Genomic DNA, 23,557 nt, shown 5'->3' with positions numbered 1-23,557 from the left:
TCAAGGGAGTACCTATGTTTCCCTTACATATATAAATGAATATGTCGTTTACGTGACGCTGTTTACTTATTACAAGTTGGAACGAATATGTCATCTCTCTTAATAATGGACAGGCAAATCTTACACTGTGCACAATTAATGGAATTGTTTTCGCCAACATACCGTCGACAGACTACAGGAATTGGCAACATTTCATCGCATCTTCTGCTTCTTTAATCCAATACATCTCACAGCTAAGAGTTCAATTATTCTTGGAAGTAATTTTCATCTGTTTTTTTTAATTACATCATACAACAAATGCAAGGTCTAACTTTGTTTTATCACAGTACGAAAAGCTGCCAAGAAACTTTCCTTTCTTAAAAACACAATAACTTGCATGTTGTGGGTGGTCCTTAATATATTGCCTTGTAGATATAAAAAAGTCATCCTTTAGAAAGGAACAGAATTCAAGATCTTAGAACAGGGTTATCCAATAGGCTTAATACGGGAATCTTTGCGGTTACATGGTGTTCATTTCTGTTGTACGGTAAAATAATTCAAGTTCTTAATTATCATAATCATCATCATCTTTCATTTTCTTCTTTTACTTTCACATTAAAGAGTACCCTGATGCTGCAAAAGATCTATGTCGATATTTTCTCCAAATACACTCTTTAGTATTCCGGATACTAAAAACTGATTTTGGTCATGACGTATGTCAGTCTGTCTGTATGCCCATCTGTGTACTGCGATTTCTCCTCTCGGATTTTTCTCATATCGTATGGCATAAGACTCGCATTCAGGTGGTCTGTGGTTCGATTCCCGGACCGACCAATCTGACTATGGTTTTCCACGGTTTTCCACATTTACTTAGACGAATGCCGGGTTGGAATTTTCATTGCCACGTTTGAGGAGATCTACAACTGAAACATGATTAATATATTTCAGTATTATTTGTATTTATCCTGGTAATAATGTACAGTTTGACTCGTAGACACTTTGTTTTTCAGCATTAACTTCCCATGATTATATGAGAAGATTCGAAGAGAACGGCAGGATGTAGACCTTCGGCTCCCCCTCCTACCAATAATGCATAACACAACATCAATACGGCGATTGCTGTCGTCTGCGATACAACGAACTTTTTTGTTGATTTTCGAGTTCGTTATTTATTTATTTTTTTCCTGATTATTACATGCTTACATAAGTTATGTTAACTCTCGCTAAGTGGTTTTATATTTTATCTTATCAGTCTTAGTTATTATTTTTATTATTGTTAATATTTATGTATTACTTAATTATTTACTGGCTTTTAAGGAACCCGGAGGTTCATTGCCGCCCTCCCATAAGCCCGCCATTGGTCCCTATCCTGAGCAAGATTAATCCAGTCTCTACCATCATATCCCACCTCCCTCAAATCCATTTTAATATTATCTTCCCATCTACGTCTCGGCCTCCCCAAAGGTCTTTTCCCCTCTGGCCTCCCAACTAACACTCTGTATGCATTTCTGGATTCGCCCATACGTGCTACATGCCCTGCTCATCTCAAACGTCTGGATTTAATGTTCCTAATTATGTCAGGTGAAGGATACAATGCTTGCAGCTCTGTGTTGTGTAACTTTCTCCATTCTCCTGTAACTTCATCCCTTTTAGCCCCAAATATTTTCCTAAGAACCTTATTCTCAAAAACCCTCAATCTCTGTTCCTCTCTCAAAGTGAGAGTCCAAGTTTCACAACTATACAGAACAACAGGTAATATAACTGTTTTATAAATTCTAACTTTCAGATTTTTTGACAGCAGACTAGATGACAAAAGCTTCTCAACCGAATAATAACAGGCATTTCCCATATTTATTCTGCGTTTAATTTCCTCCCGAGTGTCATTTATATTTGTTACTGTTGCTCCAAGATATTTGAATTTTTCTACCTCTTCGAAGGATATATCTCCAACTTTTGTAGTTCCATTTCATACAATATTCTGATCACGAGACATAATCATATACCTAGTCTTTTCGGGATTTACTTCCAACCCTATCTCTTTACTTGCTTCAAGTAGAATTTCCGCGTTTTCCCTAATTGTTTGTGCATTTTCTCCTAACATATTCATGTCATCCGCATAGACAAGCAGCTGATGTAACCCGTTCAATAATATTTATGTATTATTATTATTATTATTATTATTATTATTATTATTATTATTTATTAATTTGTATTACTATCTTTGTATTATCTCCGTCACTTATTCTATTATTATTATTATTATTATTATTATTATTATTATTATTATTGTTACTATTATTTCTACCATCAACATTATTATTGATGTCTCTAAAATTTATGTAGACTCTACTGGACTGTACCCGAACACGAGCATATGCTCATTTCGGGTATCTATTCAAATTTACCATTTCAAATGTAAATTATGAATAAATTTGAATTTGAATTTGAAAAAAAAAACCCTTCCCTTCCTCCCGTGTAGAAAAAGAATTTAGATTTTCATATCAGATCATTCATCTTTCTCATCTCATTCAATAGCCATATTTAGTTCAATACGCATGTCTTCATCCGCTTACGGGAGAAGGCAACCTCTCTACAACCGTTCCTGAGTTCCAAGCCTTCCGCAATATCTCTGCCAGGATTCATTCCTTAAGAGCACTTTCAAGGTCGCTTCGACACCTTGGAGTGAATTCTGTGCTGCTTAGTCACCTTGGCGGTATGAACTTAGAGCGGGGGAGGGTAGAAGGCCCCCAATGGGTGAGCGGATGAGGGGGTCACATGCGGCCGGTGGGCTGGTACACCCTCATCCTCATTCATCCCATACACTCTACGGTGTACAATAGGACTCAGTATGGCCGACGTGCAAAGGTCGTTCTAACCTGCCCGTAGCATCGTGACCTAAACTAACCTAAGATAAGACAGAAAAATATAAATATTTCTTTATTTCAAATTAAAAACATAAACTCCAAACTAAAGCAATGCTATCACTTTTCTCCCTGGTTTTTGTATTACCCACAATAAACAGAAGAAAAGTGACGGGAGATTTATGAAATTCTTTAGATTGCGTGAAACGTTTTGGTTCTTGATACGTAAATTTTGGGTTAGGTAAGGCTTAATAAAAGAATAAAATAAATGCTACCACAGGCAGGATGAGTATACCCTATCCCAAAATTAGATAATGAAGCGGAATGGACCGTGTGAAATTAATCAATGAAAGAAGGGAAATTGGAGGAGAAATAATTTAAGATACGCAATAACGCGTCCTTGAAAGAGAATTTGCAGTTTGGAGGACGCCTCTACGTGAGCTCTAAGCCCATTAACCACTTGTGTCACTCAGTTTTTCATCATTCGTTTCAAGGAACTTCAGGAAATCTTGAAGAGGGAAAGCTAAAAATGGATGTAATCTAATAGTTACAACACGAGTGAGAGAACCCAATACATTCCTCGAGAACATAAGCCGAAGTAAAATACAATCGTCGAAGTAAGTTTTACAGCCTTACAGTTATTATGGGCAGGCAATATTTCAACCGCGCAGTTTGTGGTAGAATTTGACATGAATCATTAATAGGTTCTTTGTAAATGAATATAATTTATTTTCCAATTAATAATAATAATAATAATAATAATAATAATAATAATAATAATAATAATAAAACCTTACATGTGTATCACCGCTACATTGAGTTATATTTACAATTCCATCAACTCTCATATCAAGTTGGATAGCCCTGTCTTGGAACAGTAAGTTTACAATAACGAAACACAACGCAAAAAGTCAAAAACTGGATCGAAGCTAGCGAACATATTTTCCGCATGAATGATGTAGTTTTGTCTCATTGTAAGTAAAACTGTTCTGCTGACGTAGACACATGTGTTAGTCCTGTTCCCGACCCTGAAAGGAGTACAGTCTGTGTACTCTATAAATTACGGTTGCCTTACAGAATGTAACACAACAATAAATCAAGTCTGCTGACTCCTATTCCTTATTTTTCCTTTACATGTTTTTCTACTATCTCTAGTTTTATTAAAAGAAACATATGTTATGACATCACATCTTGTATAGGGCGGTTCCTCCTAGCAACATATTATTTAAACGTTAACAGATTTTAAGTAAATTTGGTCGTAATACGGCATCAATCATAGACATTGCAACTCCAAACGTCTTGCTTCTTAGGTCCATAAAAGTAAAAAAGGAACGTATAAATATATTTATCTGGTGGGAAGTGGTGTATCTCTATGCATTACAGTCTTAAGAGCCTTTTAGTGCACCCATGATGGAATGAGTTGCGTGACGACAGACTGTGCTGCCTGGCTAAGCCGGCCGCACCACACTAAGCATTCCTCTCCATTCTTATAATCCGTATATTACGATTCTGTTGGCGATCTGCTTTCTTCATTTATCTATGTAGGCTATGTACGGGTCGTCATATTCTCTCCAGGTAACTAGAAACTTGTGAGATAGACGTCCATTAATATTGCAAGTTGTCCCGAAGACCATCACTGAGTACATAATTTTTGTACTTATGTTTCCCGTCAAAATAAATTGAAATAAATGTGTTCAGTACTGCAAGTTGTCTCAAAGACTTAACCAACTGAAAACAGATTATTCCACTGAGATTTCTCGCCATGGAAAATATAAATAGACATGTTTTATAGTCGCGACGCTGTTATTCCCGGCGTGACTCCTCCTCTTTGCTTACGTCTTAGGAAGTGAAGGCTCTATAAAGTCTAAGTAGGTAGTATCGTTCGCCATTTTTGTTCTTTCGTTGCCGAGCTACCATACGAGGAATCTATTTGCCACACCGTTAAACATTATCATGTCGTAGCTCCTATGATAATAAATCAAACGCACTGTAATTCACCAAATAATTGCGCGGCAAATAATGTCTTCGACTGCTTTCTGCGAACGCCAACGAAAGAGCCAAAATAGCGGGCGATTATATTAAGTATTCTTCGAGCCTTAAGAAATTAATAACGTCTTCCTCAGCGAATCACAAGACGCACACGTTTAAATGTAGCAGACCTTCAACGCGATTGGCTGCCGGAAATTAGAGCGACGGGACTATAGTACTGCAAAGTGTGTCAAAGATTTGCCATTTCGCTGGGAAATAATTGGCTTGCTCTTTGGTACAAGGGGCATTATCTCAAGATTTTGTACCAGTTTCTTTCATCGTTTCCATATTGATCTTTTGGAACTTCAAGATATAGAGCTCAGCCATTAATGTTTTAAGACATTCCTTGTTAATTGTAAATAACCATCTGTACTGTTCTATATATAAAAAATAAATTATTCCTGTCGAGGATAGCTGCCCCCCCCCCAAATAAATAAAAATGAAATAAAAATAAAAATAGAATATTGTTGATCTACAGTTAATTTAGGTGCTGTTACCGCTCGGTACTCCTTTTTCAAGGGCATCTATCCTTTATGGATTCTTCTCTCTCTGAATACAGATATTATTCTACTGACATTTCCCGTGAAATGTACTAGAAATAGTGGCGGCTCCTGCATATTTCTTAAGAGGAGGAAAGAAGTTATGACATAAAATGACACCTTCTTGAATGAAACATGCTACATATTGGCCTACATGCATGTATGTAAGACCAGGTAGTGTTGGGGTTGGCCTTCCCTTTTGTATAGCAATAATCTGTTCTTGTAAACTGAGTCCTCTAAATTGTCCAAAATATAATATGTTTTCACTTCCATTCATTGTTGAATAATTGCACAAATTAACAATTACAAGGAAATTCACAACCTCGCAACATTTTTCGCGCACACTACAACATCACACGTGTTGGAAGAGACCAGCTACTAACACGTAACCGGAACCGTTTTACGGAAATGGAAACGGGAAATAATCTGTTAGGAAGGCGAGAACACTGCACCCACCCACGTGGTCTTTGTTGCCACATGTACATTATCAAATGTATATTTTACAAGTTCAGTATCACATGCTTTTGAAGAATGTCAGTTCTTGTAAAGTCATACTACCATTATTGTTCAAAGCTGTCGGTGGCCGATTAATTTTTTTATGTTGCAAATAATGTAGTTTCGAGTACTTTCAATTTCAAATATATTAGTACAAAACTGACAACTTGGCTGTTACCCTGTCTAGTAGACAATGAATGGAAGTGAATTTTAGGAGGCAAACAAATCTGCGATACTAATGTAGAACTACTTCCTCTTTGTTTTATATAGATCAAACTTCAACTCTCAGACATCCGCGAAAGTTTCAAACCATGAATAGTAGCCTATAGAAAGTGGAATGAATAATATATTTTGATTTATAATTTTAAAAAAAGTTTATATGGTGTCTTTCATAGCTTTGCGTTAAAACTATTTTTATTGTGCCTCCTCCTAGATGTGTTATAGTCTGGTTGAATGCAACATCGTTCGATGGCAGCGGTAGCAAGCTTGCTGCACGACCAGTCGGTTTCTATTTCCCGCCCTTGCGCTAATTCAGAGGAGGATCTCCTCCCTAGCCCTTCATTTACTTGCTTTAAAACTCTGCTTCTTTCTCTGGCCGTTAGTGCGCTGTTGTCTATGTCTGTTAACTGCAGTAAAGGAGGAATGGATTGACTTTCCTCCACACAAACAATCTCCCATCTTTCTCACAGTTTTCTAGCAGCATATGAGCGCGCGTTGTTTAAAATTCGATCAACTAAGGTTTTCTTATAGCTGTGAACTTAAAAATTATCGAATCTTCCTCGAATTTCAAGGCACTTATTTTATTTGGTATTTACTTTCAAAAGAAGAAAAATGTGAGGAGAACGATCCTCCTTCCCTCCCCCGAGGAACCGCCACTGATACGGTAAGGAACGTAATTTTTGAGCGGGCGAAAATGTTTCAAGATCTGTAGCGCGGTTCAAAAGAGGTTACAGTTTTAATTCCTTCTCAGCATAGACTGTAATACTTTAACAGAAAAGCGAAGCAAATATCTCTCCATCATATAAACCAAAACCTTCGGTACCGAGCATGCACAATGTGGCATTCTTTGATTTAGGAAATACTCGAGCCGCTCAAGTATTATGTCCGTCATTGAACTTTAATACTGCGATTTGTATGAAAGACGTACCATCGCTAAGTACAAAATTATTCCACTCTGATTTCCCACCAAAGAAATCACAAATATAAGTGCTTCAAAACTGCGAGCTGTCTGAAAGACTTACCGTCAATAACTCCAGGATTATTTTATTGAGATGTCTCGTCAAAGAACCAGAAATAGATGTACAAATATTGAGATTTCCCGTCAAATAAACCAGAAATAGATGTACTTTAATACTACGTGCTGTCTCAAAGACTGAGTATGGAACTGTTCTATTGAAATTTCCCGTCAATGGAACCACAAAGAGATATACAAGTACAGGGACATCATTTTGTTTTTACTAACATTTCTAATATTAACCTGACTATACCTTTGGATTAACGGCTGAGAACCGGAAACGCTGTTTATTACCCCCTCCCACGACCGGAGTTTGATGATACGGTGTAAAACAAAAACAAATCACTTTACTAGGTATGGGAGGGAAGAAAATCATTGCATCCATTTACGTACCTAAACTTGGAAATATTACGTTTTTGTGTTTGATAATTTTCGTTAGGTTTTTATATAATAAAAATACAATACAGTATTAACAATACGTGTTTTTACTCACGAACTGAGCTATCCATGCGGACGTATTAATTATGCAGTGTATATTATACTGTCTTGTAGAACATTACAATACATTATAGAGAGTGCATTAAAATTTAAAAATAATCAAAATCTGGATATTTAAACATGTACGTACTCTGTAACAAAGTACCTTACGTACAGTAAATTCAGTCTTCACTTCTGCCCGATCCGCACAGATAAATTTACTCAGACATACTATTTGCTGTCCGTTCAAGTGGTTATTTTTTATTTTATTTTAGTAGGTTATTCTACGACGCTTTATCAACATCTTAGGTTATTTAGCGTCCGAATGAGATTAAGGTGATAATTCCGGTGAAATGAGTCCGGGGTCCAACACCGAAAGTTACCCAGCATTTGCTCATATTGGGTTGAGGGAAAACCCCGGAAAAAACCTCAACCAGGTAACTTGCCCCAACCGGGAATCGAACCCGGGCCACCTGGTTTCGCGGCCAGACGCGCTAACCGTTACTCCATAGGTGTGGATCCAAGTGGTTATGTCGCAGGATTGTAAAAAGGGGGAAATGACGTGACAGTTAATTACTTACGAGACCCTTTTATTTATGTTATTTTAAACAGGTTGTATAATATTACGTAGACGTCCAATTCCTAACAGCAAATATTTTCAAAACAGGGCTAGGACAGCCCAGCAGAAGCGAGTGAGGAAAATCGGGATGAAACGTAACCAAAAGGACACACAGTACCTGTACGAAAATATGATTAAATAATTAATCCTCTTTTTTCACTGGAAAACGCGACTATATTTCTGGAACGTACTATACTCACTCAGTACTGTTTACTTTGCATATACGGCCTTGGTTCTATGCGGAAGATGGGTGGAAGTTCACTAGTAGAAGGGGTGGACATTAAAAACCTCAGGTACAATAAAAATTGAAATAAAAATAAAATGATGTTCCTGTACTTTAACACTGCGAGTTGTCTGATAGACTTACCATCACTAACTCCAGAGTTATTCCATTGAGATTTCCCGTCAAATAAACTAGAAACAGATGTACCGTACTTTAATACTACAAGCTGTCTCAAGGACTGAGTATGGAACTGTTGTAATCAGATTTCCCGTCAAATGAACGAGAAATAGATGTTCAGTAATACTACCAATTAGTAATGTTTAAGCTGACGCCATAGCAGGCTTTATTTCAATACGTCTGTTATTTTTATTCCAATGTTGGTCATTATTAGGGCCTACGCAATTCATATTAATATACTTTATAGTTGAAAGTGAAGATGAAATAATGAATTACAATTTGTAATGAAACTCAGTTCAATAAATATAGTGACAAGTGTACTAACAATTACACATTTACACTTAGAAAACCACGCTGCGAAACTGAACATAGAGGTAAGTCAGTTCGTGGTAGTGTTTGTCAATCTTAATACAGAAATGACATCCAGAAGTGCGGTAAATGACCACTGCAAACTCCGAAGCTCATCAATATGTATATGTTCATTTGCTTTCAAAGTTATTATTCCCAAAAACTGAATATGTATGTGTAAAATAAATTTAAATTCATGAACGTAGAATTTATTTTAAAATTAAATGTATAGTTCATGTTTTTAAACGTAGTGTTTAAATTACAAATCCAATGGTCTGTTATAGTAACAGTAACTGAATATTTCAGACAATGGCATTGTGTTAAGTGTTTTCTTAAAAGTACTTTCGTGGACAGTGTTAAAGAGGCTCAAAATAATGTATCTCAATCGGTGCATCTTTTGAACTACATAAAATGTTTTCAAATGCCACCTATTTTATATGTTTGCAAGGCAACACCCCTGCAACTATGATCACTTACGTTTCATAATTTAGCACTGATCTACTGTAACTGTCGAATAATATTCACTGAGAAATTCAGCTTTAAAATCATACTACAGTATATAGATATCTTGTTGTGGTAATAATGTGATTTCACTTTCGTCACTAGCTTAAGTACCAGAAGGAGCATTTCAATCAGAAATATGGCTGTATGTGCATACAGTCTTGCAAATCAGATTTTTTTAAGTTGTTACCACTTTGTTAAATACAGATTTACATAAAAATAACACAATTTCGTTGACAGAGGTGTTGAGTCTGAGATCACAATGTTTTCAGATTAAGCGCAGTTTTACTCAAGAGTAAAATATCATTCAAGTTTGGTTGAACCAGGTTCATAATTGTAACTACTAAATTTTGAAATCTTTACCCTGAGGAACTCAATATGTCAGCTTGTGACTAATTTTCTATTACAAAATGCTATCAGATTTTACTACAAAGTAGCTATAAAGTCTGAAACCATAACAGAAATAATAAACAGCGCATTTCAACGTGCTTCTCATGTTCATCAATAATTTCAACTCATTTTCTTGAACGTTTTACTATGTTTCCTTGGAGTCTCTACAAAATGCGAGGATCAAGAGAATCCGTTGCGGTACACTTTCTCGGATATGATCAACATTCATAATTTTTACAGCATATATCAAAGCTTTCAAAATCCCCAATATGACGAAGTGCATGGGATTCAGGTCGATTGATCGTGCAGTCCATTCCATAAGGCTCTTTCTTCCAATATATAGCCTTATAGTTTCAGACTTTAAAGCCAACCTGTACATCTATCAGAATAAAGGATTTTATATTCCCATGTCAACCTGCTTCTAACGTGAACAAATGCACGTGATGATGGGATCATATGATTGGCCTTCGTTTGATCCCACTCTCTTTTAATCTTGAATAAAGTGGAGAAATTTGTCGTATGTCATTCGGAAGCTAATGTGCTGAAACAACAACCAATGATTCGGTACCAGGAATCACGTGTATATTGTTCATTATTATTAAACTAAGCTTAACTGAGGTATAATCTTTAGTTCTAAATATTGTGTATTACTGCATAACCATTTTTTTCAGGTTAATTATTTTGAAATGTAATTATTTTTTTTAGGAATTGAAAGAGTAAGTCATTGGATGCGATACGAATCACGCTACAGAATATCTGTATATTTTTAGGGGAAGGACCTACAGGAATGAATAAATGTGTGCCAAAATTAATATATATATATATATATATATATATATATATATATATATATATATATATATATATTGTATTCAATTAGAATTAGAGTCTGGCTGGGCGGAAGAGAAGGCCTACTGGCCTTAGCTCTGCCAGATTAAATAAATATATTATTATTATATATGTATATATATTTTTATTTTAACCTAAAAATACTTCATAGTATTGACTTCATTTGAGCGAAATTTCAAAGTCGTTAGGAAGAAAACAATTGCTTTTACGTCATTTTAAAATATGTCTTCAAACTCCGTTGAATATCCGGAATTTGTTAATTGTACATTTTTCAACATTTAATAGTAATATCTCAGACAATAACAGAGGTAATTTAATAACATTTTCAGGGCATATTGTCACATTATATATGAATAATTCTATAAGAGGAAATTTTCAAATTGCAATTTAAAGAATAAGTTAAAAATATACATCCAATTTATATTTCTGTTCATAAAACTGCAAAATAAAAATATAAAAATTAAAATTTCTAAAAAATCATCAAACAAAATTGATTAGCAGCTGTCTATTAGCTTTCATTTAAGATGAGATTTATGATTCTGTGATACTCGAGAGCAAAAATATAATTCTCTATATAATACTGCATTTTTTTCATTTTTTATGTCTGTAACTGTAAAATAAAGAGTAAAAGTTAAAATGTTGTATTTAAAAGGCTTCATACATTGATATGAAACTACTATGTTAGGGAACAGAAGCTCTACTTAAAATAATATGATGAAATATATTTCGTATATGTCCTTCCCCTTAACGAAAGTAGCCACTAACAGATCTATTATGCTATCAGAATCTTGAATTCATTACTGTGTTTGCCGTAATTTAGAATTGACATACATTAACAAGACTGTACTTGTTATTAAGGGATAACACAGTTATAGAAAAATACACACATTAAAAAATGTTGCCATGAAACAAAATTGCAAATAATAAAAAAATGACTTAAAGAAAGAACTTCACTCACGGTATAGTAATTTTGTCACAAAATAATAAATTTTAAATATAATAGAGGAAGTGTTACAAATATGGAATACCATTTTTTTTCGTTTTGTATCCTACATGTTTTGAATATTGAACGTAAAGTATCGTCCTGTTTATTGCTGAATATCCCTGTGAATTGTACACCGGACTTAGAAGTTCGTAAGATGTTATAAAATGTTTAAAGAAAAATAATTTCCTCAAAATCTAAAATATTTTCTTCATAAAGATGGAGGTACAAATATGGAATACGATTAACAAGTTACAAGATTAACAAAATTGAAAGTCAAAATGATCTCTACTAAGAAAAGCATAGAACAAACATTCAGTATCTCCATTAGGTGTTTTGTTAACCGTAATACTGAATACAAATGAATCGTCTCTCACGTCTTTTCTCGAACTTGTTTTCATTCCATTGTTTTTCTAAGTTTGTTGGAAGGTGAGGTTTTCCCTCCTCCTACATGTGGCAACACTAGCAACGAAGCAAAAAACGAGGGTATAAAGATGGAATACTAATAACACTAGTATTTCATATTTGTGGCACACTGATGTTGTAAGTCATAACCTCAAAACATATCATAATTTAAAAACGAAATGAATTAAACAAACATTGCTATAAATGTAGATTATTTCTCTTTAAGAATATAGATATCATTAATATTTCTAACACTGAGGAATACTAATGTATATTCAAAAAGTAACTTGGCGCCAAAATTTTCACTTTCCTCGAACACGCAATAATGATAAACGTTTCAATAGTTTAGCTTCTAACTGCAAACTAACACATTCCCACGAAAGAGAGTATCAGTGCGTAGTAATTGAGAAGGCTTCCGCTAGAATAAAACACGTCTCAGGTCGCATATCACTCTATTTCATATTTGTAACACTTCCTCTAATAATGAGCTTCTCATACAGATATATAGATATAGGGATACATAATGAACTTGTCACTGAGTAACCCCTAAATTTCGGGAAAACTAATCTCAATTTTAGAAAGCCTGTTTAATTTTGGGAAAACTAACATCAGTTTCGGAAATGGACATTCATATTCAGAAAAAGTAACAATTTAGAAAAAAAACTATCCTCAATTTTGGAAAATATAAATTCAATATCGAAAATCATATCAAACTCAGAAAATAATGAAGTCAATTTAGGATTTTAAGGTTTTTCTCATTTGTTCAGCTATATAGTAACAATATAAATACATGTTAAAATAAAATTGACTGTTCATATTTTCTAAAGAGTACAGAAATATTGTAGCTATACAGCCAAACGTTTATTGACAATATTCACAATTCATATTAATTCAGTGCAACTACAACTAATTTAACATAATATTATTCAAAATAACAATTAAATGATATAATTTAAATAATACTCAAGCTTTCCGAAATTAGAATTATCATTTCCGAAATATAATTTCCTTTTTCTGAAATTAACTTTACCTTCGAACTTTATATTACTATTTTCGAAATTGAAATTACTTTCTCCGAAATTGTATACACTTCTTTCGAATATAACTGAAAATTTTTCGAAGCTGAGATTGAAAAGGTAGAGATGTACGGGGACAAGAAAATTCCTACAGAATAAAATAAACTTATCACAAAATAGCGCAATATTTGCACAAAATAACGAAAAATGTACATAAATTAATAAAATATGTGACACGGAATATGTATTATATGTCTTTCTCGTGTTAAATTTTACCGTACTTGGTTAACATGTTTCAGAACTGATTTCTGCTGGCCTTAGCGCCTTTGTTTATGTTTCCTGTGGGGGTGTGTTTGTGTAGTGTAATGTGGAGTCAAAACACTTTCACATATGCAGAACACATCACAAATGCTAACCACATCTACATAGACATCAACACAGACATGGAAATTCTAATTATTCAACCAGAAAGACAGAAACTAAACACACTAGAACAATACGAAACACATCCTAATGAAATTCTCAACACACAACTCAATTTCAGAACACACACGCTCTTTGACTCCACATTACACTACACAAACACACCCCCACAGGAAAGACAAACAAAAGGCGCCAAGACCAGCACCAATCAGTTCTGAAGAAGGCCCACAACAGGCTGAAACTTATTAACCAGATACTGTAAAATTTAACACGAGAAATATATATAATACATATTCTATTTAATATAGTGTTAGAAGATGTGTAATCAAGATGCATAAAATATGAGTTATATAAAATAAAACTATCTTCGCATTCAATAACAAAATCTTATGATAAAGTAATAATTATTTGACAGACAGTAACAAATGTTTCGATTAGAATAACGAAGACTGCAAATGCTTACAGAAATCTACAGTCAGTTATGATAAGGATTTGACACACAGCAACAAGATATTGGCTGAAACAATATAGGCCTAACAATAACTTTATACACAAAAAGATATCTGATATGCACTGACACAAAATGGGCAAACAGAGGCATAATTTGTACAGGTTTAATGACTTAGAAAATACAATAAAGTGAAAGAAAGTAAAGACGAGGTTAACAAAATTTACATAAACAATGATAATAAAATTGGCAATGAATATAAACGTGGTATACGGTAGTGATATGACACAGTAACCAACAGAAGTGGCACACTCATAATATCTCTGGTTTCGTGAGCTATTTTCTAAGCATCCTGTGAGAACTGTTTCGATTCTAGAGTTTTATAATTTGTAACGACATGACAATGTAAACTTGATTATCACTGTGTGTACTAATAACTCTGTAGCTTCATATACTTGGAGGATTATGGAATGACCATGTTGAACCAGCGTCGAAATTACATCACAAGTGAGAGAGAGATGAATTTAACACCCTCTCCATCCCGTTGTCTATCAGCTGCCACAAAATGGTAGGAAAATCACATGAAGTTTCATTTTGCTTCGTAATGTATGAAAATAAATGTTTACTTTCATTAAAAGACAACATAAATAATTATCATAATAATGCGCCTTAAATACAAAAGAAAATTACATAAATTATTTAGGCCTTTCAGTGTTACTTCATCTTTTTACATTAATTAATCGCGAAGAAATTTCAAAAGGCAAAATTAAAGTATAGATGAGGAGGCGAGACCTGGCATGTGAAGTGCGCGAGAGGGGAAAGAATGAGCCATTAGAAAGAGAGTTTGTTTCATGATTAATATTATACGACTCTACCGGTACCGACTCATATCAGACTAAAACCGTTCTTCCCACTCCATACTCATTGGTGATATAGCCATGGCATAAGGTCACAGGACAGGTCTTGCCTGCTCTACTGTACACTGTAGTGAATGAAATTTATCAGGCGTTTCAGAAAAAGGATCAAGAAAACGTAATTCAGAAACTTAAAATACCTGAATTCAATAAATTAAAATAAAGTTCAACACAATTTCCCAAATAGTAAAGCGTAACGATACATGTTCATGTTCAATGCCATGCCCTTAACTTGCCTATTCTACGAACGGACTCAATGATATCGCTAGTGCCGAGAAGCAAAGACCACATAGTTCGCCAGAAATTATCAAGAGTGCACGATAGGTGATGGATCTACATTGCACTGGTAATGAATGATGATGATAATGATGTAAAATAAATTGTTGGGATGTTTTAGAAGAACTGGAGTACCCGGAGAAAACTCCTGTGTTGCCTGGACCACGGGCGTGCCAAAAAAAATTATAAATTGAGAGTGCAACGGGATTTGAACGCGGACCTCCTTGTTTATAAGGCCAACGCGCTATCACTGAGTCACTATGGCGGTTAAAGTAGTTTTATGCTATATATCGTTAAGAAAGGAAAGAAATGCATAAAAACGAATACAAATTCAAGTCGATTTAAAACGTAGAAAATAATAATAATAATAATAATAATAATAATAATAATAATAATAATAATAATAATAATAATAATAATAATAATAATAATAATAATAGGGTAGTAGTAGTAGTAGGTCACCATGTGGGACCCCCACGACGGGAAGAGAGGACAGGAAATATCACGGTTCAGATGGTCTGACATGTTTGCGAAAGAGGCAGGCAAACAATTGTTGAGGAAAGCAAAGGACAGAGTTTTATGGAAAGAACTAGGAAATGGCATTTGTAAATAGCGAACATGTAGGCCTGATATAGTTATATTCGATACAATACAACAAAAAATTATAATACCAAATAAATCTCAAATGAATAATTTCCTCAGAAAAATGTAAATTTCCTTTAAAAGTTAACACTGTGTTACTCGATAAACACTGTCCGTACGATTCTGGTTTTTGCTCTTATCATTGGGAAAACTGATAAATAATGATTTAGCCCAGCGGTCGTCAGCACAGAGCACCCTGTGGCTAGCGTCTCTTACCCGCGGAGAACACACTGCACCATGGTGCACTCGTAGCTGCTAGTGAGTATGCTCTCTACCTCTTCCTGCTGCACGACGGGGCACACGGGACGGCTTCGCTTACCCTTTACACATTTCAGCGAGTGTTGACCACTGAATTTTAGCCCTTTATAATATTTCAATAAAATGGACGGCTTTCGTCATAGTAAATAAAAAGATTAACACGCATCTTTATTTCCTGCCATTAGGAAACCTGGCAACCCTGATGCAGTGGCTAAGTGACGGAATGCTCCTATTAAGACCTCAGTTCATGTATGTATTCGTAGATGAGCCGACGATGCGCTGTTGGCACTTTCGATCTAATTTTCTAATTAATCATGGACTTAATTGCAAAGCATATATATTTTTTTTCATTTTAGTGTGTCCTATTGTCCCCTTCAATCTGCGCAGTTACATCACTTCCACCCTGTTTACGGGGACTAAATTTTTATTTGAATTCTGAAAGTTAAAATCACTTTTATAGAGTAACAAATTGTGTTCTCATACAGAGTACTGACTTTTAAACATGCATTAACCACATTATCAGCATGGTAACCAAAATTAAAATGTTTAAACTACAAAAAAGCACTGCTTTACGAGTAAGAATATATGAGCCGTTGAGAGCAGAAGTGGTGTAAGTCAAAAATGGGTAATGAGGGTTAAAGTAAACATTCTGTAAAATACAGCGCAAAATAGCAATTAATATTCAATTTATTTAAATTATTAGTAGTCAGTGGATAGCAAGGAGGACATATTAACTGCTACTTTGCGCTGTATTTTACAAAATTTTTTGCTTTAAACATCATTACCCAATTCTGACTTACACCACTTTTACTCTGAACGGCTCATATACTGCTTGTGTTCAGAGTAGGGTGACCAGACGTCCTCTTCTGTCCGGAAATATCCTCCTTTTAGGTCTTTGTCCGGGGTCCGGACGAATTAAAAAAAATAAAGAAATGTCCTCCTTTTCGTAACTTGTATGCCTGACATTTCAAAATTATCTGATTTGATGCCTTTCTCAAGTAATTTCTCTATAGGTGGCACCAGCAACGACGGAATATAACTCTTTGTCAACGATCATAACTCTCTTTGCTTCTATTTGTTATGGTCGTTGCTTTGATATTTAGCTAACTGTAGAATCATTTTATATTATTAAATTTTGTTAAAAGTATCCTGTAATAAAATAGATATTGACATAATTTTAAGTATAATATAGGCCTAAGCCTAATTCTAAATAGATATTATCTGTCCTCTTAAATAATTGAATCTGTTATTTCGAAAACAAAACATGTACTGTTCTGCGCAAACTACTTCAGTAGCATTTATTACATTAACCAAACTAAAAGTCCATTCCTTATTCATTTCTATAGATGAAATATGTGATTTATTTCGTGATTTTTAACAATAGGCTAATATGTTATAGGAAAGAGTAAAGAGCACTTTGCTTAAAAAAAGTAACATGCGCGAAAATGTCCCAAGTTACGTTTTCGAAATAATTCAATTATAGTTCCCTTAACTATCATGTATGTAGCTAACTGTAAAATCATCATTATTATTATTATTATTATTATTATTATTATTATTATTATTATTATTACGTTTTTTCATAATTATTTTGTAATAAAATAGATATTAATATACTTTTAAATATGATATAAGCCTAAACCTGTACTGTAAATATTTTGTAATAAAATAGATATTGACGTAATTTAAAGCATAATAAGCCTAAATCTAAATACATATTTTTTTGTCCTCTTTTTTCGAACAATGTCCTCCTTTTTGAAGCTTTGTGTCCTGTTCTTTTATCGGTGTGAATCTGGTCTCACTAGTTCTGAGCAAGTTTAAATACCTAATAATGGACTAAAAAAATCACAGCCATATAATTTGTAACGTTTTGAATAGCCTACGCGACTCTTTGACATTTGAAACGAAAGAAAGAAAGAAAGAAAGAAAGAAAGAAAGAAAGAAAGAAAGAAAGAAAGAAAGATGTTATTTTTTCACTTAAATGTAGGCTACCAATCATGAGAAATATGAAATATGAATATTCAATGAAAAATAGTTCATGGCTTTTACGAGAATTGAAGTACTATTTCATTATTTTATAAGAATGTGTGTTCGCCCGTGAGTTCGTAAGCTGCTGTTGTATACAAAAAGTTGAAAGAATTTTTCAAAATAGCAACATAGTTGCATTTTATCCTAACCAACCAGAAACAGGCTACGTATTTAGTTGTCTGTTGCTAAGCGACGCTCGCTCTTTGTGGCAAGGCTTAATGGAACCTCTTTTGAGAGAGAAAGAGATAGATAATGGACATGGCAATGTTGAAGGATGCACTAGCTTCATTTGTTCAAAGGCAGTGTAGTAAACACCGAGATCTCCGGTCAATTTCACTACGTTATTCAGGTGGATTGTTACTAGAGACGTGGATGATGTCAGTTCCCCATTCCACGTCCTTCTAAGAGACTGAAGCTTTTAGGTCATAAAACACACATGGTCATTCCATCACACACATACTGAGTTTTCTTTTTTTACATATATTCTATTAACTATGTTCTTCTTTTACAGCGGAACTTGTGGGTGCTAAAGGTTAGAGTTTTTCTTTCAGTTCCAAAACGCAAATTGGAAGTTGATGCAATAGAAATTCTTCTAACATAGAAGCCAATTAATTTTCTATTTGTAGATGTTGGTATTTATCACTCTAAGCCTAATAGAGTTTCCTCTTTTGCCTGGCGAGTCTCTCTCATTAGCAGCAAACAATGACAGCCCGTTTATAACGCTTCCGAACATAACCGTACCCTTGCCACAACGATCATGTGGCATGGCTTTATCGCTTAAGCTAAATTAATGTTTATATTATACTTGGCACCGTGTGAGCAACAATAACTCACGCATGGCGCTAACGACTTTGACGGAAAGTAAATTAATTGGAAATATCGGTTCACGGAAATGTGGGGGTTAGACTTTGAGGCCTGCAATTTAATTCCGCGGCAAGCGACGGGTATTGTTTTACTTGATTGAGACAACATCCGTCACGATCTGAAAAATTACCTCCATGGCAGTATCAACATTTAAGAGGATAAAATTTAATAAAACACGTTAAACTGACATATTTAAGTACAGGTACTATTATACACGGTTTTACAATTAATTTTCAAATTCACCCAATACCCAAGTGGGAAAAGGCTCGATATAAAGTGAAGGAATAACAGTATAATTTTCTGTGAACAACATATAGCGTGATTCTAAAAGATGGATTCAATTTCATATGGCTATATTTCCTTAACAATATATTGTATTTTAATTATGTAAATCATATTTGATTGTACACAAATTCAAGTTTATAGATGTTCAATGTGCCTCCTTCTGGCTTCACGGATAACATCTAGACGGTAGCTGAATTCATCCTACAATCTATGAAGAATGTCTTGCATCACTGAATTCACCACAGCTGTGATACGGTTTCTTAGGTCATTCAGATTTGTGGGAAGAGGTGGACATAAACTGTATCTTTCACGAAGCCTCTCAGTAAAATATCACATCAAAAAGTCGGGAGACCTCGGTGGCCAGAACTGAAGCACCAGGTCTTCATTCCCCATGCGATCTATCTTGCTTACAACTGACGCTTCTCTGCGCTTAGAAGAGATGTAACGGTAGTATTCGAAACTTTAGGACATCCTGTTTCAAATATTCTGTAGGTGATTCAAATACAACGTATAGTTCAGGAAATATAGTCATATGAAATTGGGTCCATCTTTTAGAATCGCGGTGTATAATAAAAATAAAATTCAACAAAATTATTACATGAAGAGATAGAAAGATTTAACATAAAGAGATAGGTAGAATGAAAGAACGGGAAAAGTAATTAATAAACAGGTTTAGAAGGAACGAAAGAAAAAATGGAATAAAAAAAATGAGAGTTATGGACAAAAAAAAAAGAAAATGAAGATAAATAAAAGTAAATAAAGGAAAAAAACTGAAATTATAAATGAACAATGAACTGTTAATTGAAGGGATGAATTAATTAATAATAATGACAAATAGATGTTTGAATATTCCGCCAATATTCTCCGCCTTCTCTCTCATTTCATCTATCATCTGCAATAGTTTAAAATAGGCTGGGATGAAGTCTTGGGGGTGGTACGGGTTTCCGATGCCGATATAAAATTTAAGGACTTGGGACTTCGGACCCTGAGGTTTGTCAAATACTTGTCTCAGGATTGGACCTGGCTCTGTCAGGGTTGATGCAGAACGGCCTTCCTGTCACCAGGCTTCAATCTTCGGATATACTGTGTAGAGCACACAATGAGCTAAAGCAAACTTAAGTGTATCCCAGGTCCGGTCCTCGAAAAGTCAAACTTTGAGTGAGTGAGTGAGTGAGTGAGTGTATGAGTCAGTAAGTGAACGAGTGAGTCAGAGAGTGACTGAGTGAGTCAATGAGTGGCTGTGTGGCTGAGTGAGTCAGTGAGTGGCTGTGTGGCTCAGTCAGTGAGTGACCGAGTCAATGAATGACTGAGTCAGTGAGTGACTGAGTGAATCAGTGAGTGGTGACTGTGTAACAGTCAGTGAATGAGTGAGTGAGTGTGTGAGTGACAATAAATCACTGAGTAATTGAGGCAGTGAATGACTGTGTGAATGAATCAATGACTGAGTCATTCCTTCAGTTAGTAAGTCAGTGAGTGAATGAGAAGAAACAAACAATTTGTTAATGAGTAGAAGTGTGTGTGGATGGATGGATGTATGGATGAATGTAATAATTTGACCGAAGAATGCAATATATAAATGTACGAAAAAATAAAACAAGAATATATATTTTTTGATACTTAGTTAAAATCCCAATACAGTTGGTAACTTTATATACCTTATACCTTACAAAAAATATTCAAGTGTAAATTTCCGCGCATAATATTCACTAAACTCTTAACTGACGTAGAATATCTTTGAAAGAAAGTTTTATGTTGTATGCTCTACAAAATATAAAGAAAAATAGACAGGGACTTTAAGAAAATTTCAATTATTGGGTGAAAAATAAATATTCCCATTAAAGTAAAACGAAAATACAAAATGTACTTTGTTTGAAAATTTAGACTACTTTAGTTTACATCCATATACATACAGAGTGATTTTGTTCAAAGTGTACAAACTGCAGGAGATGATTCCTGAAAGGATAAGGAACAAAAGTTGTATAATGAACGTAGGTCGGGGAATGCATGCTTTCCTCACTAGAGAGCGGTACTGTTCCCCATGACTGTAACGAGCATTTGTATCGGTAAATTACGTAGACATCCGCTTCAGTGGTAGTGCCGACTAAACCTAACGTGGACGTGTTTGTGTAGGTAGTGCAGCGCTAAGTTACGATGGTCAGATACACCAATCGCGAACAGGCTGATATGGTATTTACATACGGACAAGCACATGGCAATGGGCGGGCGGCTGCACGGCTGTATCGGGAAAACTACCCCCATTTCCGTATTACCGTGCGGAGGCATCTCAACAACATCTTCTCCGCTCGATGGATCGGTCGAGGAGAGCCAATTCCATGACCTCCTCGGTCACCTGACCTCAACCCGTTAGATTTCTACCTGTGGGGCATCTCAAAGCAGTCGTGTACAGTACACTGAAGCAACACATTCGCGCTGCCTGTGACGCCATCCGGATGCAGCCTGGAATATTTGAACGTGTGCGACAGTCTCTGCTACGGCACGTACACGCATGCCTTGAGGCCCGTGGGAGACCTTCGAACACCCCCTCTAACTGTGGCCTCATGACACTGCGTCGTGCATTGCATTGTAGTATTGTTGAAGGAATGAATAAATAAAAGCTTATAGCACAGAACCTATGCATTTCAGGACGTATGTTCATTATACAATTTTTGTTCCTTATCCTTTCAGGAATCATCTCCTGCAGTTTGTACACTTTGAATGAAATCACCCTGTATATATGGTTTTTATGGTACCACGAGTGATGTCAGGATGTACAAAAATACCTTCCATATCAAAAATATGGTAAACTTTTTCTTGAGTCATGACTAATGTTTAAATATTAAACTCCGACATTTATTTCGCGTTTGTCTGAATGTGATATGCATATTATAAGAACGTTATAAACGGGATATTTATGTTCCATCTCGTAGCTTGGCTGATACTTCGTATCTTTCCCTAAGAGCATGACGAGGATGCCAACACACTGGCGTATTCTCTAACCTCACCATTTGCCTATGGAAGCTGTCACATTTTCATATGTTGTTTCTCTCAACAGGCTTGTTTACATGTAAATATTCTTCTGTATGTTTAAGTAGCTCCTATGCACCCTGTATACCTTCTCTATAATGGCATAACACCCATCATCCAACCTCTTTCTCCAAAAAATAACAACTCTTTTCCTTACACTTTATACAGCACCTTGGCATTCACAGTCCTTAAAGAACCTCGAAATTCGCTATACTTGCCTCCGCCTATCAGTATAAGGAATTTTACACACGGTGGACTCCCGTAACGTGAGGACGATACGACACCGGGTTTTCGTTTAACATAAAACAAAACATTGCGAGATTTGAACTCCAGATCGCGCTTAATCGTTAAGGCTCGTCTCCACTAATAAACACTTAGCAACAACATGTTAAATGTTAAACTGTTTACTGTTAACATCACAACTTATTGATTGAACATGTTAATGCTAATTTCATTTAATGCTAATTTCATTTAACACTTTGTCCACACTGTTAAACATGTTAAACTTTACTTTCTTTGCGCAGTTCACCACAAACAGTTCATGAGATTTGAATGTAGATAGTGTCTTATTTTCAAACCTTGGACAATGGACTCAGATGAAGATGGTTTGGCTTTTGTAATTGTCTCTATAGCTTGTTAGAAGGCCTTGAAAAGGAAGAAAATGAGAATGTGGATGCGGCAATATCTTAGTACAAGACACAATGCAGAAGACATTCTAAACGAGCTTAAAGTTCAAAATCGATTTGGAATCAAAAACTTTCTGAAAATGCCAGAACACGATTTTAATGATGCAGTGCTGCAAAACATACTTCCTGTCATATCAAAGGAAGACACACAATAATTAAGAGCAGTCATTTCACCTCAATTAAAAAAATTACAGCGCGATTGATTGATTGATTGATTGATCATAGGAGCTACGATATGATAAATGTTAAAGGAAGCTAATATCGTGTGATTCTTTCAGAAGTTTTACGAATGTTAACATACATCACCAAATAATACGACCATTACTGACGTCAACGTAGCATTAACGTTTAGCGTATGACGAGGTTGCGAAAACTCTGTATTGTATTCTCGAGAACAGTTAAATAAGAATAATTTCAGTTCTCTAAAACAGTCGGCCTTCTTTGGTTTGTCTCTGTATTATTTTGCAGCCACATCCCACAAAGAAGGCGCCACAAAATCAAAAATGTTAGTTGCTATGTAAACTGTACGAACTTTGCCGAACTGTACCTACATTGCACGAGCAAGTGAATTGACTTGACATGTTTT

The 23,557-nt window shown here is 35.0% G+C and overlaps 1 protein-coding gene across 3 annotated transcripts in view; it reads left to right on the top strand.

Moving 5' to 3' along the window:
- LOC138698374 (glutamate receptor ionotropic, kainate 2) overlaps nt 1–23,557 on the top strand; it is a 546,735-nt gene that overhangs the window by 279,999 nt on the left and 243,179 nt on the right. For 2 of the 3 annotated variants that reach the window (XM_069824245.1, XM_069824246.1), the window contains exon 3: nt 18,624–18,644. The exons of the other annotated variant lie outside the window; for it this stretch is intronic. In XM_069824245.1, coding sequence (XP_069680346.1) covers nt 18,624–18,644 — 21 coding nt within the window. The remainder of the gene's footprint in view (nt 1–18,623; nt 18,645–23,557) is intronic. 3 annotated transcript variants of the gene reach the window in all.

The sequence above is a fragment of the Periplaneta americana genome, chromosome 4, assembly GCF_040183065.1.
Source record: "Periplaneta americana isolate PAMFEO1 chromosome 4, P.americana_PAMFEO1_priV1, whole genome shotgun sequence".
Lineage (NCBI taxonomy): Eukaryota > Metazoa > Arthropoda > Insecta > Blattodea > Blattidae > Periplaneta > Periplaneta americana.
Note: the sequence above shows the minus strand (reverse complement) of the source record. Positions and strands in the feature narration are given on the sequence as shown.